Genomic DNA, 20,435 nt, shown 5'->3' on the forward strand with positions numbered 1-20,435 from the left:
AGCTTTCATTGTCATCTACAAAATAAAAAGTACAAAGGCCAAATCTTCCTGAAAATTTGGTCGAAAATCTCAGTGGTGCTTAACCTTCAAAGATAAAATAAATGTCAACTAAAAGACAAAACGGAAGGATTGTGTTACCTTGGTACACTTTGCTGTATAAGTTAATAAAACAACTGTTCTTGGTTTCAGAATTTCTGAGCTTCAGAGTCAACTTGAAGAAGCTCTCAATGAGCTAGAGAAACTGCGTGAATCTCGTCATCACCAGCTGCAGCTTGTTGAGTCTATAGTTCGTCAGCGTGACATGTTCCGCATATTGCTGGCACAGACCACAGGAGCTATCATTCCTTTGCAAGGTAGGCTTCACATTTCTGCACCATTCAAAAAAATAACGTTGTCATTTGTTACGAGCTTTCAGAAATGGTGCTAAAATGGTGCTAGTAACTTCTTTTCATATGGTATTCATTTTTTACCCTTAGTCACTGGAAAAGCCACAAATTTGGATTTAGACACGTGGTTCTAGTTTTATAGTGTAATGAGTTACCACATATGGACTGAGCTTTAGCAGTAACTACATGTGTTCTGCTAGTTTACTGCAGATGCTAAGCAGAACATGTAGGCTTATACTTTCTTCTCTGATGTTTAAGCTAATTGTTTCACCCTGTGTTTTGGTACTTGTTAGAAAAATGGACAGTCACTTGGTTAGGAGAGCCCAAGAGTTTCCAAATAACAGTACTATTCTTGGCCACATTTAAATGTGGTTATGCGATCTGCTTTGGCAAGTGTTTTTTTTAATTGTCTTTAAAATCCTCTTTATCTTTATTTAGCTTCAGGTATATTACCGGAGGAGGTTTCTCTTACATCTACTCCAAAACGCTCAGCTATACCTCAGGCCATGTCAACTCCTGCTCCAGTATCAATGACTGAGTCAGTGGAGACTGTGGAGGCTAAGGCTGCACTTAAGCAGGTATATTCTTCAGTAAAAGACACAACGATAACTTTTTGCAGTGTTTTACTTTTGTAAGCACTTTTATGTCTGTTCTTTGATGTAGTTGCAGGAAGTTTTTGAGAACTACAAAAAAGAAAAGGCAGAGAATGACAAGTTGCTGAATGAACAAAACGAAAAACTTCAGGAGCAAGTCACAGACTTGAGGTCACAAAATGCAAAGATATCCACACAGCTGGAGTTTGCCTCCAAACGGTAAATTAGCTATTAAATTGCATTTCCTTATTTGTGTAGCCTTTGTCAGTAGAATCATGCTGCATGCTTTGTATTGAACTACAGTTTGCTCAGGAAGAATTGCCGTAAAACATTATTATTGTCTATTGAGTTAAAGACAAAAAATAATGAAGGTGGGATCAAGAATATACTGTCTAGTTGCGTGAGCCCCATAGAAGGCTACCTGAAAACTGGCATGTGTGAACATGAAATGTACAGCTGTGTGTGTATATCTCCTACAATTAAATTCGAACAATTTAACTTGAGGAATATATACTTTGCTTTGTTGTTCCATGTGAAGTTATGAAATGCTTCAGGATAATGTTGAAGGGTATCGTCGAGAAATAACATCTTTGCATGAGAGAAACCAGAAACTTACAGCTACAACTCAGAAGCAAGAGCAGATAATTAACACTATGACTCAAGATCTCAGGGGAGCTAATGAAAAACTGGCAGTGGCAGAAGTGAGTAATATAATACATTATACTCTCAGATATTCAGAGTTAGTACAAGAGTTTTTCTTATGATTATCTTCAGAGCTGTCAGAACTTTTTTGGCTGTTAAATTTGTCATAGCTTGTGTACATGTGTGTTGAGATATTTTGTGAAATGTTACAAATGAATACGTTAAATATATCAAGTACTGAGGGAAGATGAAAGTTCCTGGGAGTGTTGTTCCAATACCCGTATTTAAAGAGAAAACAGAATGTGATCAGTCAAACAGTTATGCTCTTATAGTTTTGGGCTTATTTGCATAAATGTGATTTTTACAATTCTGTAATCTTAAATCATGAGCTGCTTATTTTTTTTCTTAATCAGGAGTGCTAACATCATAAAAGTAAGAAAGATAGCCCAAATTAAAATTAATGCACCGATTCGGGATTGATAGCAAATAACAACGTGAATTTTGTTATCTTTAAAGGTGAGAGCAGAAAACTTGAAAAAAGAGAAAGATATCTTGAAGATGTCAGATGTGCGCTTGACTCAGCAACGTGAATCTTTATTAGTTGAACAAAGAGGACAGAACTTACTGCTTACTAATTTACGAACTATTCAGGTATGTGGTATTGTTTACATTCAAATCTGGTCCGTCTTGCAGTCAATACCCGTTGCAATTGACTTCAACAGTGATTGGATTGAGTCTTAAAGAGGAGGGGTTTTTTTACAAATTTTTGTTACAAATTGACACACAAATTACTTGAGCGACTTGTGTAAACAAATTTGTTGTTCTTGCACTAAATTATGATGATCTGTTATTTATGTGGGCAAATTCCTGAGAATTTTGAGTCAATGAGAAGAATTTTCACATTAAAATGGAAACAAAATGTGTAAAACAAATTGAAAGGAAAAGCTGTTATGTTAACTTTGATAAAAGTATAATTTACTCTTGCCTGCCTTGGCAGTTTGTTTTCCTGGGAGGTTTTTAGGTATATTGAATACTTTTATGTCATTTGTCATGTGACTGACATTTCTGTAGTAATTTTTTTTTTTTTTTTAATCCCTGGAATTAGACCGTATAGATTTTCTTCTAGTAGTATTTATTGTATTAGTATCACTAAAGAATCTTTCAAAATGAAGTCAAACATTGTAAGTGCTACTTCTTATAATACTCTATATGTCTACCTATTATTATTTGCTCCATGCAGTAATTATTTTGTAGATAGAAGTGTTGTAACCAGTATCTTTGTAAGAAGTGCTGTAATAATTCAGAAGAAAATTATTCAAGCGTATTGTAAGCATAGTGCATTTTTGCTCTTTTATCAGGGAATACTGGAGAGGTCTGAGACAGAAACAAAGCAAAGACTCAATAATCAGATAGAAAAGCTAGAGCGTGAAATATCTCAGCTGAAGAAAAAGCTAGAAAGCGAGGTGGAACAAAGGCATGCCCTTACCAAAAATCAAGAGGTAAGTATATTTATAAATACGTTAAACTTATTTTAGTGAAAATAAAAACACAGTTGCATGGCTTCTGCCAGTTTACAAAGCTTTGTCATATGTGAAATTTCTGAACATACTGGGTCTTTGTGCTGTGTGTGAATAATTACAAATTTAAAAACATTGTCTTAACAGGTTCATATCTTGGATCTGAAGAGGCAACTTGAGACTGAGACAAACCGTCATGTTAACACCAAGGAACTTCTGAAGAATGCCCAAAAAGAAACTGCAGTTTTGAAACAGCAGCTTAATAATACAGAGGCTCAGTTAGCATCTCAGTCCTCACAGAGGGCTCCAGGGAAAGGTAAAAAGAAATTCAGTGCAGAAAAAAATCTTATGTTAAACACTGCTCTATGCAGATTCAGTAAAATTCATCCTCATTTAGAATTAGGACAATGTACTAAAGAATAAGTCATCGTTATTATTATTGCAGTCACAAGGTTACCCAGGGTGAATGTTTTGTGATTTTGGTTTTTTGGTTTGCTTTGAGCATCAGAGTTGGTTTCATGTCACTACTGTTTATTTTAAAAAGTTCTTTTAGTGCTGTTTTATATATTTAACATTGGAGGTTTCAAGGCACTGCCATTAAAAATGCTTTTTAATTCCTGTCAGAAGTGTGAGGTTTCTACTGCTGAATGTGTAACAGTACTGATATTTATTTGTAGCAATATTTATAGCTAGGAATGTACTTAAATTGTCGGACAATTTTCTGTAGAGAAATTTTGTGTGTTTGGTTCTTTTCACATGTGCATGTGTGTGTTTTAGGTTGAAACCTGAAAAGATTTCAGGTTTTCAACAGAATAGCAGTTTAAAGAACAGTGATTTCAGTAGAGCAGTGCTTAGCTTAGCTTAGCTGCGCTTAACCCATGTTTCCAGATTCTCAAATTTAGCAATCTCAAAACATATATTATTACTTTGGACTTACCTGAGGAGATTTCAGAAACATTCCGGTCAAGTGACTGCAAAATAAGAGCACATGTATATCTGGGTGTGTTTATTTGGAATAGAAAAATTTATAGAAAATCTTTCTTAGCTTATTACTTTTTCAGCACCTTATAACTGCAACAAGTTCTTTGAGGGCTATTGCTATTGAAATTTATTTGGCACTGTAAAAATTATGAAGTAAATACATGAGCTACCTCCCTTATCTCCAGGTGACTTTTGTATAATTTGCATGTAAAAACTGAATTAGACTTGTACAGTTAATGAATGTGTTCTAATATTATAGGTCAGCCAAATACAAATGAAGATGTGGATGATCTTGTAAGTCGGCTGAGACAAGCTGAGGAACAAGTTAATGACCTGAGAGAAAGACTCAAGACTAGTTCTAGTAATGTGGAACAATACAGGGCTATGGTTCTTAGTCTAGAGGAATCTCTTAATAAGGAAAAACAAGTAAGTAGATAACAATTAATTAACTTTGTCTGTTAGAGCAAAATAGAAACAAGATGAACAGTATGTATTTCTTATTATCTATACTGTAGTCTGTTGGATCATGGGAGGAATCATAAAGAAACTAAAGTTAGTCCGGAGGCATTACAAAATAGTGTAGTAAGACCATCTATTAGAGAACTTGATTAAAAACACTTAGCAATGGGAGTATTAAACCTTTTTGTAGCATACTTTTAAAACATAAATTTGACTCAAGGCTGGACTCTGCCAATGTCTTCCTTCAAAAGGGAGAAGTATATTTAAGAACACTTCCTATAATCCTGTGATTACTGATAACAAAAACATTACTTAGCATTCAATCAAAAGCAGTTAATATTTGATGAAGAAGGCGTGAATTTAAGGTCTTCAGTCAGTCTCTTCCTTTAACTGTATTGCAGACTTAATGTGTAATAAACTTATGTTGGTTGCTGCAAACTTGAATGAAGTCATCTAAAACTTTTTCAGATACACTTCATGAAGTATTGCAGTTTTGGAAAATTTGTATTCATATTTTCATTGGCATTTGTGGATTTTGTGTTCTGAGATGCTGGGAATACCTATTCTGGCTTAAAATCATTACTGAAATATGGGTTTTGCATCAGAATACCATATTTGAAGTAAAATATTAATTGATCTCTTATGGATTTTGATGAAGGTGACAGAGGAAGTTCGTGCAACGGTTGAAGCTCGTCTGAAGGAATCTTCAGAGTACCAAGCACAGCTGGAAAAGAAGCTGATGGAGGCAGAGAAGGAAAAGCAAGAACTTCAAGAGGAGAAGCGTAAAGCTGTGGAGAGTATGGAACAACAGGTATGCACTGAATGCTCACTCCTAAAACTCCCTTGGAAAGAGTCCACCGGCACGTGCTTCCAAATAATTCTGTAAACATACATTTGTTTTCACTTCCCTCTGTAGGGGAAATGCAGTGTACTAGTGTCCAAAACAAAATCTTCCCAAACGGATGTAGAAAAGCCAAATTAAATTTGACAAGTTGCTAAACTTGAGTGATATGTTAAGCTTATCACTTTGTTAGGGCGGTGGTGTATTTAAAACCATCCGTATCCTCTTGAACTTTGAGCACTGTTTGCAGAAAAACATGAATAGAAGCCCTTGAGAAAGGTTTCAGAAAAAACTTCTTGGAACACAAACCAAAAACAAATTTGTAGTGTGCATGTATACTAAAAACAGGGCGGTTTGTGCCCTTTTGTCCTTTTCATGTTGGGACTCTTACTGGGGCTGAAAGTAACAAGATGACTGCAACTAGCATTACTGCAAACCTGATTCTGAAAGAACAGTAATATATTTCTGCCAAAAACAGCTCTGAATATTCACAAGTCAAAGCTTTGACAGTATTTCTCCTTAGACTAAAACTATTACAATATATATAATCTTATAACATAATCTAATGATCCTATAATATAATCATGCTTGGGTTCTAAATTATTCATGACTGTCTTCATTCAAAGCCTTGCTGTATTCAACACTCTGTAAAATACTTTGTTGTTTAGAGTTATTTTATTTATTTTTTTCTGGGGTCTTTTCCTGTCGGTCTAGCTGTTAGAACTGAAGAAAAGTCTGTCAACTGTGCAATCAGAAGTTCAGGAAGCTCTTCAGAGAGCTGGAACAGCTCTAAATAATGAACAGCAAGCCAGACGTGACTGCCAGGAGCAAGTATGTTTGCAGTATTTGCCTATTTTAGCCAGAGGTGGTGAATTAATGTTAGTTCGTGATCATTTTTCACTTGACTCAAAAGCATTTTTTTGGTTCCTGTTGCTAATCAGAGTTACTGGAGATGGAAAAAGCACTATAAGAGCATTTCTTCTATTTTGTTACACAGCTGCTTATTTACTGTTTCATTGTTTTACCTTATCAAACTTTGAACTAATATCAACTATACTGACTTTGTATTTGCAGCACAATTTTATATTCAATCTGTGTCATATTTAAAAAACAGCAGTAGAAGATGTGGTGGATTTTTGTGTCTAAGGTCTGTCCCATTATGTAAGAAATTGATTATGGAAAGTTATTAACTGCTTGTAATGAATTTCTACTTTCTTGAGGGGAAAAAAAAAAGAGAAAAAGAAAACCTGAACTCTTACGGTTAGACAGTAGGGTACACCATCTAAGCCAAAACAGGATTAGATGTCTTCTAAAACTGTGGAGCAATATAATATTTAGCAGTACCTGATAAGAATGTTGTCTTGTTACTGTCTGTTTTGCAGTGAATCTGCTTTTCTTCAGGAGAGAATTTTAACAACACTGACTGGTTTAAAGGATCAAGAAGAACTTTTGGCTGTTTTTAAATTCAAACCAAAATTTAACTGAAAGGCTTTTCCATGTGTCAGCTAGTACTATGACCAAATTAGGCTGTCTTTAATTTTTACCCTCGTGTAGTAAATATGTCTGCCCATTCACATCTAGAAGTAGTCAGTGGATATTTTTAGACAAACTCCTGTCTTTTATCCATGCAGAATCTACAGAAAGAGGATTGACTGCATTATCTAGAGAGTGCTTCCTCCTTCTATCCAGTCCTCAAATAAAATGATTGCAAATTATATTTTTTTCTTACAAATAATAATTTCTTTTAAGGAACCCTGCTAACATATCCGTTTCTTCAGTATTTGAGAATAATAAAGTTTCTTTTAGCCAGAGGTTTCTTTATGATTAGTGGTTGCTATTCTTACTGAGCATCTTTTTGTACCTATTAAACATAATGGAATCTGTTGTTGTTTTCTGCAGGCAAAGATAGCTTCTGAAGCTCAAAACAAATACGAACGGGAATTAATGCTTCATGCTGCCGATGTTGAAGCATTGCAGGCTATTAAAGAACAAGTTGCCAAGAATGCAGCAGTCAGGCAGCAGCTAGAGGAAGCTGCTCAGAAAGCTGAGTCTGAATTGTTAGAGTGCAAAGCCTCCTGGGAGGAGAGAGAGAGAATGATCAAGGTATGATTGTTTTTATGGGTCTGGTAGGGGTTTTTTCAGTTACTGGCCTACACAGAATTCAGTCATCAGTTTTGTTGTTGTAGGATGAAGCTTCAACACTTGCGTCCCGCTGTGAAGACTTGGAAAAACAGAATCGATTATTACATGAACAACTTGAAAGTCTCAGTAACAAGATGGTGACCTCTATGAAAGAAGCCATGCCAAGTGCATTGAATGTTTCTCTCAATGAGGAAGGCAAATCTCAGGAACAAATCTTAGAAATTCTTAGGTAAATTTAGCTCTGGGCTCCCTCTCTTGCTGGTTATAAATTCAGTTGCCAAATTAGATAGTTATGACTCAATTTATATTTCAGGGATAATGTATAAAATTTAAATACTTCTTTGCTAGATGAGAGGCTGTTTCCCTACATCAATAAGTAATAGAGGAGATTTCTTTCCACTCTCAGGAAAAATTTTGAGTGGATTCTGACTAATGCAGTTTTTAGTGAATATGGTCAGCAAGAAGGTTTCATAGAGACCATTTTCTCCTTGTGTTTTTTTGTGTTCATTTATATATATTTGGATTTTCTTTTCGATCTCTCTGAACTAGTTTCTGTACTCAAGAGTCTTTCAGATATAAGAAGCTTCAATTTAAAATGCCTTGTCTTGCCTTTTCGTTGACATGGTGCTTTGTGCCTTTTATTATTGCAGATTTATACGTCGAGAAAAGGAGATTGCAGAAACTAGGTTTGAGGTGGCTCAGGTGGAGAGTCTGCGTTACCGTCAGAGAGTGGAGCACCTGGAAAGGGAGCTCCAAGAGCTGCAGGACAGTCTCAATGCTGAGAGAGAGAAAGTGCAGGTATGGTTGGATATTATTGCTTATGATTTCAGTAAGTGCAGTGCTGATCTGTGTTCTAGTCTCTCTTTGCTGCCTGTGCCCCAAAATGAAAAGTTTTGGAAGAATCAGTAGCTTCTGACCTGAGACTGGTATTTAGCCAAATGGAGGGTCTTTGTTCTGAGTCCTGTGAAGCAATATGGCAATTCCATTGCGGGGGGGGTGAATAGGGAAAATTAAAGATCTTTTATGTCGCTTACGTTTTTTCCCCCTCTCCTATTTCTTAAGAAGAATTTATTTTTTGTACATATATGTGAGTTATGAATGCCATGACAGCTTTCCAAGATGGTGTTATGCCAGGTGGAGATAAGTGTGTATGTGTGTGCAGGTAAAACAAATGATTAGTTAAATCTTTTCAACAGATAACAGCAAAAACCATTGCTCAGCATGAAGAATTAATGAAAAAAACTGAGACTATGAATGTGCTGATAGAAACCAACAAGATGCTGAGAGAAGAGAAAGAGAGGCTAGAGCAAGAGCTACAACAAATGCAAGCAAAGGTTAGTACTGATATTCAAGATATTCAAGTCTCAGATATTCAAGTGAGTTAACATCTGGATATAACATTGCTAATTACAATAAATACATGGTGTAGTGATTATTCTCTGACATCATACACAAATGAGGAAAGTTTCCCCTTTGGTTTTTGAAGGATGTTGGTACGCTGAAGTTCAGACTCTTCTAAGTAAAAACGAAAATTGGCATTTGCCCTTGACTTAAGTTATACCAGTAACTAGGATATTATTGGCAGATAGATGAAAAATGGTACAGGAATAGCTATAAAGTAGACTACAACTTTATTAAGAATTTAAAAGGGAACTATGTGACTCTTCCCACCTCTAAACACCAGTCATTTTGATGGAATCCAGGGCAGTGTTCTTTGGCTTCTAATATGTAATTAATAATCATTTTTCTACAAAAAGGTACCAAGAGAACCTGAGATTAAGTCATGCCTCTATTTTTCTCTGTAGGATCATCCCCCATTTTCACTCTTCTTCCCTCTCCCTTTCCCCCACTGGCCAGTGAGAAGCAGAGATGAAATAAGAGAAGCTTTATCTTGACTTTTTGAGGTCCTGCAGTCCCAGAAGGTCCAGGGAGTTTATGTATTTTAATCCCCAGTTACGTTTTTCAGGTACGCAAGCTTGAGGCAGACATTCTGCCTCTACAGGAGTCTAACGCTGAGCTGAGTGAGAAAAGCGGGATGTTGCAGGCAGAGAAGAAGCTGTTGGAAGAAGACGTCAAACGCTGGAAAGCCCGGACCCAGGTGGGAAATGCATCTTTTCAAAGAAAATGTTCTAAAAGAAAGAATTTGAATACAGCAAAGACTTAAACTAATCCCTGAATAGTGACAGAAATCTGGGAGATGCATTTGAATTATGAAGCATTGGTGTCTGTGCAGTTTTAAAACCTGCATTCATGAATGGAAAATGGGCTAGCCTAATCTCACATGCGCTCCGTATCAAAGTGCAAAAGCAATAGTCTCCAACTCAGAAAGATTTTTCAGTATGTAACTATGTAATCATCTTACGAAAATGCAAACTGCTTTCTAAATCTTTCAGCATTTATTGAGTCAACAGAAGGACACCGATCTTGAAGAATATCGGAAGCTGCTTTCAGAGAAAGAGGCAAATACCAAGCGAATACAACAAATGAGTGAAGAAACAGGCAGGCTTAAAGCAGAAATAGCCAGGTATGGTAGAAGTAAATCAATAAACAATTGTGCAAAGCACAGTATTTAAAATAAAGTTGCATCTAGAAATATAATTTCGAAACTATCCCCATGTAAGCGTGAAGTCTTTGGTATTTTTACTCTAGCTTGATAATATACACAAAAAATGAAATGAGAAATGTTTTGGAAGCTGTCTCTTAGTTGAACTTACTTTAAAACTTATTGCCAAGTGCTAGAAAACATAATTCACTATAGATTTTGCCTGTGATATTAGATAAATGGGTGATATTGGGGTGTTTGAGGTGATAATGAATACATTTCCTTTGCATGTTCCTCCAATCTCTTGGTATTTAGAGCTAACGCATCCTTGACTACAAGCCAGAATCTTGTTCAGAACCTGAAGGATGAAGTAACAAAAATAAGAACAGAAAAGGACACTTTGCAGAAAGAATTAGATGTTAAAGTGGCTGACATACAAGAAAAAGTGAAAACTATAACACAGGTCAAGAAAATTGGGCGCAGATACAAGACTCAGTATGAGGAGCTGAAGGCACAGCATGATAAGGTAGAAATATCTTTTGTTTGCAAGCAAGTAAATTCGACTGTACATTTTCATCTAGACTCATATACAATACAGTTAATGATCTTCACGTTCCTTAATATAATGTTATATGGATACGTACTTGCCAAAGAGAGAAGCAGAAAATAACACCACTTTTTCTGCTGTTAGCTTAGAAACTGCCACAAGCATGAGCTGCATATCATTCAATGCTTCGCAGCATTCTTAACGCAACATTAGAATTCACTAGAATTTTCTGTTTTGCCCAGAACTTTTTAAATGATGAGTTTGTGTGCAAAAGTGACTTTTGACAGGGATAACATTCTAATCAGATACTACCCTTTCTCCTGATACCACTCGATGTGTTTCAGATGGTTGCTGAGGCATCGACTCAGTCTTTTGTAGAGCAACAAGAAGAGCAGGTTTCTGCCCAGGAGGTACAAGAGCTGAAAGACTCTCTCAGTCAAGCTGAAGGAAAGATAAAGGCTTTGGAAAGTCAGGTTGAAAGTTTACAAAAGGTAAGAACAGAGCAAACCATTTCAGAGCATTGTACTCTACTGCAATCTTAAATGCCTCACTGCGAAGAACGTGCATGTGTGTGTGTGTGCGTGCATCTACGTAGAGAAATGAGGTGACCCAGCTGTATCTCTACCTGGTCAGGAAAGGTCAGACATTAAAATTGTTTTTAATCCTGGATTTGGTATGTCACAAGTTGTATCTTAGAAGAAATAAGTGAGAAAGAGAATGCTCTGCGCTCCCCTGTTGCATTCCGAGAGGAGTGAACTCCTTTATTATATAATACTAGGTTCTTGAAGCTCATTAGGCCGTTTGTTGAAATAGCTGATCATGGCCAATAGCTGTGTTATGTCACTGTCTTTAGACTATAGCAGAGAAGGAAACCGAAGCTAGAAATCTTCAGGAGCAGATAACACAGCTACAGTCAGAACTTGCTCGTTTTCATCAAGATCTGCAAGAGAGGACTACACAGGAAGAACAGCTCAGACAACAGATCACTGAGAAGGAAGAGAAAACTAGGAAGACTCTGCTGGCGGCCAAGCAGAAAATTGCACAGTTAGCTGGTATTATACATATATACGTGTGGGGTTTTTTTTCTTTTTCAGTCCTCAAGGTTTTTTTCTTCTGTTTCAGTTTTTGATTATTCATATGGAAATGCATCCAGGATGAAAGTTTCTCAGACAGGATTCTTGGGAAAACTTGACCTACTTCATATTTTACTTAGAACATTTCCAGTAGTACCTAATTTAAAAAAGCTTTTAAAACTAGCTGTACATTGGGGGAAGCAAAGTTTTGATCAGTTTTTGGCCAGTCAAAGTGATAACCCTTTTTTTTTTTTTGGTCCTTTGTTTGGTTAGAAGAAATTCACCCTACTAACACTCAGGTATTTCTCCCTTTCCCTCTTACCTCTCCAGAGTGTACAAGTGCAAAACACATTACTTCCTCTACTTTTAATTGGCGTTGATAGGAATGATGGTACAAGAGCCTGCTGAAAACATCTTGTTCTTTTTTGGTTATGTGACTTGTTTTTGTATTTAATTGCAATTAAATTAAAAATTTGCACATGGAAGTTAAAATGATCTCTAAGAGCTACTTTTGTAGCTTAAGTTTTGTAGGATTTTCAGAATACTTCAGTAACCTATAAAAGAGAGAGGCGTTGAACATGCCGAGACTTAGGCAGTTTTACAGTGACAAGATTGAATTCTTTCCTACTCAATTAGGTACGAAAGAACAGCTAACAAAAGAAAATGAAGAGTGGAAGCAAAAGAGCAGTACGTTAGAAGAGCAGAAGACTGAATTGGAGGTGCGGATGAGTGCACTCAAATCACAGTATGAAGGTCGAATCTGCCGCCTGGAAAGAGAGCTTAGAGAGCAGCAAGAGCGACACCACGAACAGCGAGATGAGCCACCCGAGTCTACAAATAAGGTGCAATATCCTTTTTGCTAGCTCTGTGAGAGGAAATAAACAGCTCGTGTGTCTCTTATGGCTGAACTAGAACAACTCCAGTACTAGCACCACTGTCCTACTTTTTTTTTTTTTTTTTTTTTTTTGTATGGAGTAATTAATTGCTCAGGACTATTTTACTTGAAGTTGGCTTTGGTTAAACATCCTAAATAGCAGATGGCAATTCCTGTCACAGGACTTCTAGCCTTAAAAAAAAAAAAAAAAGTAGCAATGAGCCCAACGAACTGCATTATTTGATTTCTACTGGTTTTGGAAAGGCAAAAATTGACTTCAGTAAGGATTCAGAAATTAATTTTAAATTTGTTTCTTGCCATGTTCAGATTTCCCACTGTTAACTAATATACAGTTGTTTCATTCACTGTGCATCAGCAGATCAGCTGTTTATACTCTGTTCACTATATCTGCATTTTTATACATACATTCAGTATAATTGGTTCTAGTTATTATTGATTGTAATTAATGTCTTAGTAGCTTCAGAAGATAGCTGAGAAAGCACTTAACTGGTTTAAATACTTGGTATGACCAGTATGATTTTTTTTTTGAAGAAGAATTTACAGTAACCATGGAGTCTGACTAGGTATGCTGACAAAACTGTTATAGAAACAATTGTAAAGGAAGAGATGAATCTGCTGAAGTATTTTTCCAAAACTCTCGCTTATATTCATTTCATAGAATTATGTGGCATGATGCTTGTTATGGAATATGTTTCTTATACGCTTCTTACTCTTTAGGTTCCAGAACAGCAGAGGCAAATCTCACTCAAATCTACTCCAGCTTCAGGTGAAAGAGGAATGTGAGTTGAAGAGTTTGGTTTTTTTTAAGAGTGTCTGGGGGTTGGGTTTTTTTTTTTTTGGTTTTGTCTTACACCAAGGTGATTTTCTTTTAGTAAACTACTGTTGTTTTTTTTAATAAATTTTTCTTAAGCAACTTTGAAGATACTGACTGACATAATATTGTCATATTAACCACCAGGAACATGATACCTGGGAATTTTAAAAATGCTTTCAGACACTTAGACTTTTTAAGTTATACATTTTCCATTGTTACTTTTAACATTTTGGGGGAGGGAGGAAAACCAACCTTCCTTCCTTCCTTCCATCCTTCCTTCCTGTTCAAACATGGGAAATGGACTGAAAACATGGTAAAACTAACTATAAGTAAAATACATTCAAATGAAAAACCAACCAAGCTCTAAAATGGCGAGTATATATTACGACATTTAGAGAACAAACTCTTCTTAATTTTTGTGACATCCCTTTAAAGTAAGACTCTGATCTTAAAAAGTTTCTTTAAAAATGCACTAGGCTGATCCTAGTCTCAAACAAGAGATAATGTTGCTCCATATTGAGTGGAACAGTTAGCTTTAAGATGTATCCTTTTATTCATTAATATTACTGCTTGTAATTAAGAGCCAGCACAACTAGTGGAGTGAGCTAAGCTCTGCTCCTTTTATGACAGTCAACAGATCTACTTACAAATTTCTAGTTGATTACCTTTTAATAAACCCATCAGAACTCTAAGCTGGGCAAAATGTTCCTGATGGCATAATGGATTAATTTTTTACTATATGCAAATCCTGGGAGACAGCTGTTTGTTGTGCTGTTGACAGGTTTTTAAATATGAAACCTTTAAAAATTAGTATTTGAGGCTATGGTAAAACAGTTAAATTTGATATTTAACAAATTTGCTTTTTGCGCTAGCATAATGAAACTAGTATCCTGTTTTCAGTGCTAGCACTTCAGATCCACCAACAGCAAATATTAAACCAACTCCTGTTGTGTCAACTCCAAGTAAAGTGACTGCGGCTGCAATAGCTGGAAATAAGTCTACTCCAAGAGCCAGTATCCGTCCAATGGTTACTCCTGCTACAGTTACTAATCCTACCACTACTCCAACAGCCACAGTTATGCCTACAACACAGGTGGAGACCCAGGAAGGTGAGCATTTTGTATTGTCCAGGGATCTACTGTAATCATAATTCCTACCTTTCCCTTGAAATCTCCCTAATCAGTAGTTAAAAACTATTTCAGGTACTTTCATTGTCCTGAATCTCTGAGTATTGCACTTTTATGAGAACTTCTTTTGCCACAAAGTTCTTTATTCTTCAGCTGAAGATGGAGTTAAGCCAAAGGGGATGTGTTAACTGAATCTGCGAAACACTGAATCTGCCTGTTTAGGGCATTCTGAAATGGAGAATGTGAACTGTACCAGATAATTAGAAGACAGTTGACTGTTTTACTGTTTGCCTTTCAGCTATGCAGTCAGAAGGACCTGTGGAGCACGTTCCAGTCTTCGGAAGCACTAGTGGGTCTGTGCGTTCCACCAGTCCTAACGTTCAGACATCTCTCTCTCAGCCCATCTTGACTGTTCAGCAGCAGACTCAGGCAACTGCTTTTGTACAGCCCACTCAGCAAAGTCATGCTCAGATTGAGCCCGCTAATCAGGAGCCTTCACCTGCCATTGTAGAAGTTGTACAGAGCTCTCAGATAGAGAGGCCCTCCACTTCCACAGCAGTGTTTGGCACAGGTTGGTTTTATTTTATAGGCCTTCCTTTCTGAGTAGTTGCTTTTGAGCAGCTCCCTTTGGACCCTTGTCAAATCAGGCCTAACTGCACATTAGCAAAGGAATTTGCTCATGTGAATTAATTTCCCTTAATTTATTTCATATCTTCCAAATTTTTAAGAGTAGGCTTTTTTCTCAAACCTTCAAAGTGCTAGCCTTGAAATGCCGTTGCCATTGTGTTCCTTAAAGTAGGAAATAAAAACAGATGGGTGTTTATCTATTCAGAGCAACTTTGGGATTTATTTCATTAAACCATGTTGCTCCTTCTTCCATGATACTGTTGGAGCAAGATTAAGTTTCAGTTAAGAGTCATGACTAAGCTACTTCAGAGTAAAAAATACAGAGAAAAATACTAAAGCTGCTCTGTGTGATGCATTGCTCCACGTTTGCCCCACAAAATGTAGATTCTGATTTAGAATGTTTGTTCCCCAAAATACACTTTTGTTAACTGCTTGTTTCCCAGCTGATACTCTATTAACTTTTAGGTGCGCTTGTCAGGTGCGCTTGTCAGAAGCAAGATCACAGAATCGTGGAGGTTGGAAGGGACCTCTGGAGATCATCTAGTCCAACCCCCCTGCTCAAGCAGGGTCACCTAGAGCACATTGCACAGGATTGCATCCAGGCGTGTTTTGAATATCTCTAGAGAAGGAGACTCCACAACCTCTCTGGGCAACCTGTTCCAGTGCTCTGTCACCCTCAGTGATGTTGAGAAATGTACTTTAATTGTACCCTGAAGCTTACAATTGGGTTTGATTAGTTGGTAAATCTAGGTCCAAGAACATAAGACTTTGTACCAAAGGGACTGATGTTTTCATGTCTCTAGGAAACAGCACAAGGTTATTCTATCTGATTTCATTTGTCATCATTGAATGCAGAAAAAGAGGCAGTCTACCAGAGTAAAATTACAAAGCAGAAAATCAAAAGGTTTGGAAATTTATAGTTCTCCTGAGAATAACTGAGAGGCTCTTTCAAGTTTCAGCTACCCCAAGTTCTTCGCTGTCTAAACGTCCACGAGAAGAAGAGGAGGATAACACTGTAGAAAACTCGGACCAAATTTCAGAGGAAACGGTGGATGTACCTCTTCCAAAGAAACTTAGAAGCATACAGAGAGTTGGACCTGAGGTTTGTAAGAATATAAAATGGTATTACTTAACCTATCTCTTTGAAAGATTTTAATTGAAAAAGAGAGCATGCTACTTCAGAGCAGATCACTTTAGTTTTTATCGTGATTTTTTTAATGTACCTGTGAGGAAGCAAGTAAGTTTGGGTGTCAGAAGGGCAGAAATTATACTAGTTGTGCTGAGCAATGCAAATCTTAGTGAGCTATAGTGTGGATGGAGAGAGGGGGCCATATCCTGACCTTGTGGAGGAAGAAGTTAAAATAGTTGAGGGGTGGCCTGGAAGGTCATATCTACAGTGATTCTGGAGTAAAATACAGTGTGCTCGAAGACATGCCAAGAAAGCAAAGATGTGATGTTTCATGGGAAAGCTTAGAGGAGATGCATGGGAAATATTCGTGTGAGGGAATTGCTGGGATATTCCTGGAAAAAGGTGAAACTCGAGACAGGACCTCACAGCAGAGAACTCATGAAAAAATATTGAGGAGATCAAAGATGTTTTCTTAACTGTGGAAAGAGAGGGAAGGCACCTAACATAAAGCAAGGGAACAAGATTGCAAGATGATTTCACTTAATTAGTGAGAGGATAGAGATAGAATGGGAAACCTTGAGGGTTTTTTATCCTGAAAAGATGTAGAGATACTGAGGAGAGTAGTTCCAGTGGACCAGAAATGTGGAAATTGTATTTCTCAAGGACAGAGAAATCTGAGGTACACTGGTGATGGGTTAAATAAAAGCAGAGCTAGGGAATAATAGTAAAGGGAGAGCAAAATGTTATCTGTGACCTTTGTGGGAAAAGACCTTTCTAAAAAATCTCAAAAGTTTTAAAAGAATCAAACTTTAGGACCAATAGTATGTTTTAAATAAGAAAAGCATGCTCTTTCAGGAGGAAGTGGCGGCAGAAGAGAGCACTGATGGTGAAGTAGAAGCTCAAACGTACAACCAAGATTCACAAGACTCCATTGGAGAGGTAAGCAGATTTAAAAGGAAAAAAAATCTTAATTGCAGCCGAAATAACCATCATCTTTTTTTTTTCTCCAAACTTTTAAATTTGCTGGAAGTGAAATTTCAAATCTAAACTTGTAGATTTTCAATGGAAAGCAATTATAGCTTAGGCTTATTATAGGTTTAGACTTCCTATGTTCAAGGATAGATACTCAGTTTTTACTGAACTCTGCACATATCTATGTAAGTAATATTCATCATGTTTATGAAGCTTTGCATTTTTGACATGTAATTCAATGTGTTGTTTTAGACATCTGTAGTGTCATTAACTCCAGTTGCAAGTAGTGAAACTGAGATGTAGAGGTTAACTGAGTCACGTTCTTAAAATGGAATTGGAGACTTTGGTTCTTTGCCTTTGTTTTTCTGAAAGGTTTGACAAATCCTTGAGCAGCCTTTGTGTTATGTAGGTCACAGTGTAAGATAAATGAAGAAAAGGTTTTTCTAGTTCTGTAAACTGCCCACTGTAGCTGTTCTAGGAAAGCCAAATGTTTGACCTGTTAAATAAATGAAATAAGTGAAAAACCTGCGTTTAATCTCCTTTCACCTCAGAAACAAGTAAAAGTTATGTTAACTTGGCAAAACCCCATACTGCATCATGGAATCTGTTTTCTCTAAGCAGCGATGAGTACTGAGTCTTTGGTCCATCATTTTTCCCCTCATAACATTTACGTATTTGAAAGGTATTTAAAAGATGTTTATCCCCCATTAAATCCTAGCTGGGTATCTTCTATTCCACCGGTATCTTTAAACTTTCTTTATTTAACTGCTCTAGAACTCAGTGTGATTATTTAAGTCTAGTTGGTTCTGCCGCTAGACAATTATTTGTAACATTCAAGTGACTTGTTCAGAAAACAACAGAACCTAGCTGTCTAATCTAAACCAAAAGTCTTGAGTGCTGCAAAATATAAGTGATAGAATCCTGATTTAAAAAGCCTAAGCTGTCAGTAATGCTCAGTGTATCTGTATATGTTTATTGTACAGGTGTTGGTGATAGTTCGCTGGTTATCCCAAACAGATGGATAAACATGCAGATAGCAGCTTTTTATAGATGTGCATTCAAATATATCATATATGAAGACAACTTCCCTCTCATGAGTGTGATGGCATCCATCTCAGATCAGAGATGGAAGTGAAGCACAAAAAAATAGGTGTACTTGTGTTATAGAGCAGGCCTGTAGAGCCTCCATTTGATCAAGGTTTAGAGCCAGGAGTGGAAACAGGAAGGTCTTAGAAGTATAATGAAAATCACTTTCATGATGACCATTTTTAGAAGAGTATAAGCTGCATTTCACTTTGTTTCCTTTGGTAATTTATTTTTATCTTTTACAGGGTGTTACACAGGGAGAGTATGCTCCCATGGAGGATAGTGAAGAAACTTCTCAGTCTATCCCAATAGATCTCGGACCTCTTCAATCGGATCAACAGAATACTTCTTCATCTCAGGATGGTCAGTCCAAGAGAGATGATGTCATTGTAATTGATAGTGATGATGAAGATGATGATGATGAAGAAAATGAAGGCGAGCAAGAAGTATGTATATCATGGAATTACTTTATGACTTTTATATATCTTTGATCAGATGTACAGCTCATCTTGCAGGACTAGCATTTTTCAAAATTATCTTTTTGACTGTATAAATACTGTCTATATTTATGTAGCCTGGACTTCTAGTGTTTTAAAGATACTTGCTAATTCAGCTTGATTTTGAACAATCTTTAAATTCTACAACTCCTCTAGTCCATTTATGAACATTCAACATATAAGTTTTTAAAAAAGAAAGCTTTAAGAAAATGAAGTTCTTTCTTTTTAGATTAAGCAGAAATATTATTCAGCATATTCTATATTACCGTTAAATATCTTAAGTTTGCAACTATCAGTAACTCAGCTATATTCTTACAGTGGTCCTATGTTCTCCTCAGTATCCCAAGCACTTCACACTTAGCAGTGTGAAGCAAGCATGTTTTAATTCATTGCTGTGTAACCTTTTCTATGCCAAAGTCTTGGCAGTGTGCATTAATGCAGAGGACAACCACAACTTGAACCTCATACCTGGCGCTAGATTTGTACCATTAGGAATCTAAAAATATATGTGCCCGCTCAATAATAAATAGTGAATGTCTTCAGAAAGAGATCCACAGACAAAGGTGGTCTTTGTACCATATTGTGAAGTGATTTCACTGCCCTTTGAGGACTTCCTCAAGGCCATGATATGGTATTTTCATAGGACTATGAGGATGAGGAAGAGGAAGATGAGGATGATGATGAAGACACAGGGATGGGAGATGAAGGTGATGACAGTAATGAAGGAACTGGTAGTGCTGATGGTAATGATGGATATGAAGCAGATGATGCTGAGGTGAGATTTGTACCATGTTAAATTTCTTGGAAGAAATTGGGGTTGTAACGCATCTATAAATATTTGCATACTTGAAAATCTTAATATGAACTCATCCCAGAAAATTGAGGATGCTGGTATGTAACAGTAGTTTGTGTTATAACTGGTGTTTTTACAGGAAAAATCACCTCTGAATGTGTTAGAGGGCTGAATAAAAATGCAAATATAGGAGCCAGCATGAAATGTAGAAGTTAAAAAGCTAGTAAGGCAGTTTCTACCAAAGCTGGATATTTCATTAAAAACTGCCTATTATTATTGAGTGATGATGACTACGTTGTTCAGATTTATGGATGTACACATACACAAAGTTTTTGAAAATTCATGCAGTTGTCTACATTGACATAACTTTGTAGATATTTATACAAATATCTTACGATTGCATACATTTGGTTACTTTTTGAATACCTGTTTACTACTTTTATATTTTCATTGCAGCCTAAGAAGTGTTTGGTGCTGAATCACAGTATATTTATATGGTTTCTAGGGTGCTGATGGTACAGATCCTGGAACAGAAACTGAGGAGAGCATGGGAGGAGGTGAAAGCAACCAGAGGGCAGCAGATTCTCAGAACAGTGGTATGGTTAATCCATGTTTCTTCCAAGTAAAGGGGAAAATGTACAAGCTGTTTTGCATCTATTAAAAGATGCATTTAGTAATAAGAATTTAAGGTGACATTTCAAAGACCATTTTAACCTAACCATGGATTCTTTTGAGATATGTTCTGTTGAATTTCCCTGGTTATAGTCTGCAT

The 20,435-nt window shown here is 36.6% G+C and overlaps 1 protein-coding gene across 4 annotated transcripts in view; it reads left to right on the forward strand.

Moving 5' to 3' along the window:
* The window catches only part of TPR (translocated promoter region, nuclear basket protein), a 41,648-nt gene that overhangs the window by 12,412 nt on the left and 8,801 nt on the right, over positions 1-20,435 (forward strand). For 3 of the 4 annotated variants that reach the window (XM_067300527.1, XM_067300530.1, XM_067300531.1), the window contains exons 15-42: positions 190-353; positions 825-964; positions 1,050-1,198; positions 1,518-1,680; positions 2,138-2,272; positions 2,980-3,120; positions 3,286-3,454; positions 4,379-4,545; positions 5,237-5,389; positions 6,134-6,250; positions 7,319-7,522; positions 7,606-7,790; positions 8,212-8,359; positions 8,758-8,895; positions 9,528-9,659; positions 9,955-10,085; positions 10,419-10,629; positions 10,995-11,141; positions 11,504-11,702; positions 12,360-12,565; positions 13,336-13,397; positions 14,333-14,541; positions 14,858-15,130; positions 16,140-16,288; positions 17,171-17,254; positions 18,619-18,819; positions 19,514-19,645; positions 20,169-20,259. In XM_067300527.1, coding sequence (XP_067156628.1) covers positions 190-353; positions 825-964; positions 1,050-1,198; positions 1,518-1,680; positions 2,138-2,272; positions 2,980-3,120; positions 3,286-3,454; positions 4,379-4,545; positions 5,237-5,389; positions 6,134-6,250; positions 7,319-7,522; positions 7,606-7,790; positions 8,212-8,359; positions 8,758-8,895; positions 9,528-9,659; positions 9,955-10,085; positions 10,419-10,629; positions 10,995-11,141; positions 11,504-11,702; positions 12,360-12,565; positions 13,336-13,397; positions 14,333-14,541; positions 14,858-15,130; positions 16,140-16,288; positions 17,171-17,254; positions 18,619-18,819; positions 19,514-19,645; positions 20,169-20,259 — 4,400 coding nt within the window. The remainder of the gene's footprint in view (positions 1-189; positions 354-824; positions 965-1,049; positions 1,199-1,517; positions 1,681-2,137; positions 2,273-2,979; positions 3,121-3,285; positions 3,455-4,378; positions 4,546-5,236; positions 5,390-6,133; positions 6,251-7,318; positions 7,523-7,605; positions 7,791-8,211; positions 8,360-8,757; positions 8,896-9,527; positions 9,660-9,954; positions 10,086-10,418; positions 10,630-10,994; positions 11,142-11,503; positions 11,703-12,359; positions 12,566-13,335; positions 13,398-14,332; positions 14,542-14,857; positions 15,131-16,139; positions 16,289-17,170; positions 17,255-18,618; positions 18,820-19,513; positions 19,646-20,168; positions 20,260-20,435) is intronic. The other variant, XM_067300529.1, reaches the window with a different exon arrangement.

The sequence above is a fragment of the Apteryx mantelli genome, chromosome 8, assembly GCF_036417845.1.
Source record: "Apteryx mantelli isolate bAptMan1 chromosome 8, bAptMan1.hap1, whole genome shotgun sequence".
In the NCBI taxonomy this organism is placed as follows: Eukaryota; Metazoa; Chordata; class Aves; order Apterygiformes; family Apterygidae; genus Apteryx; species Apteryx mantelli.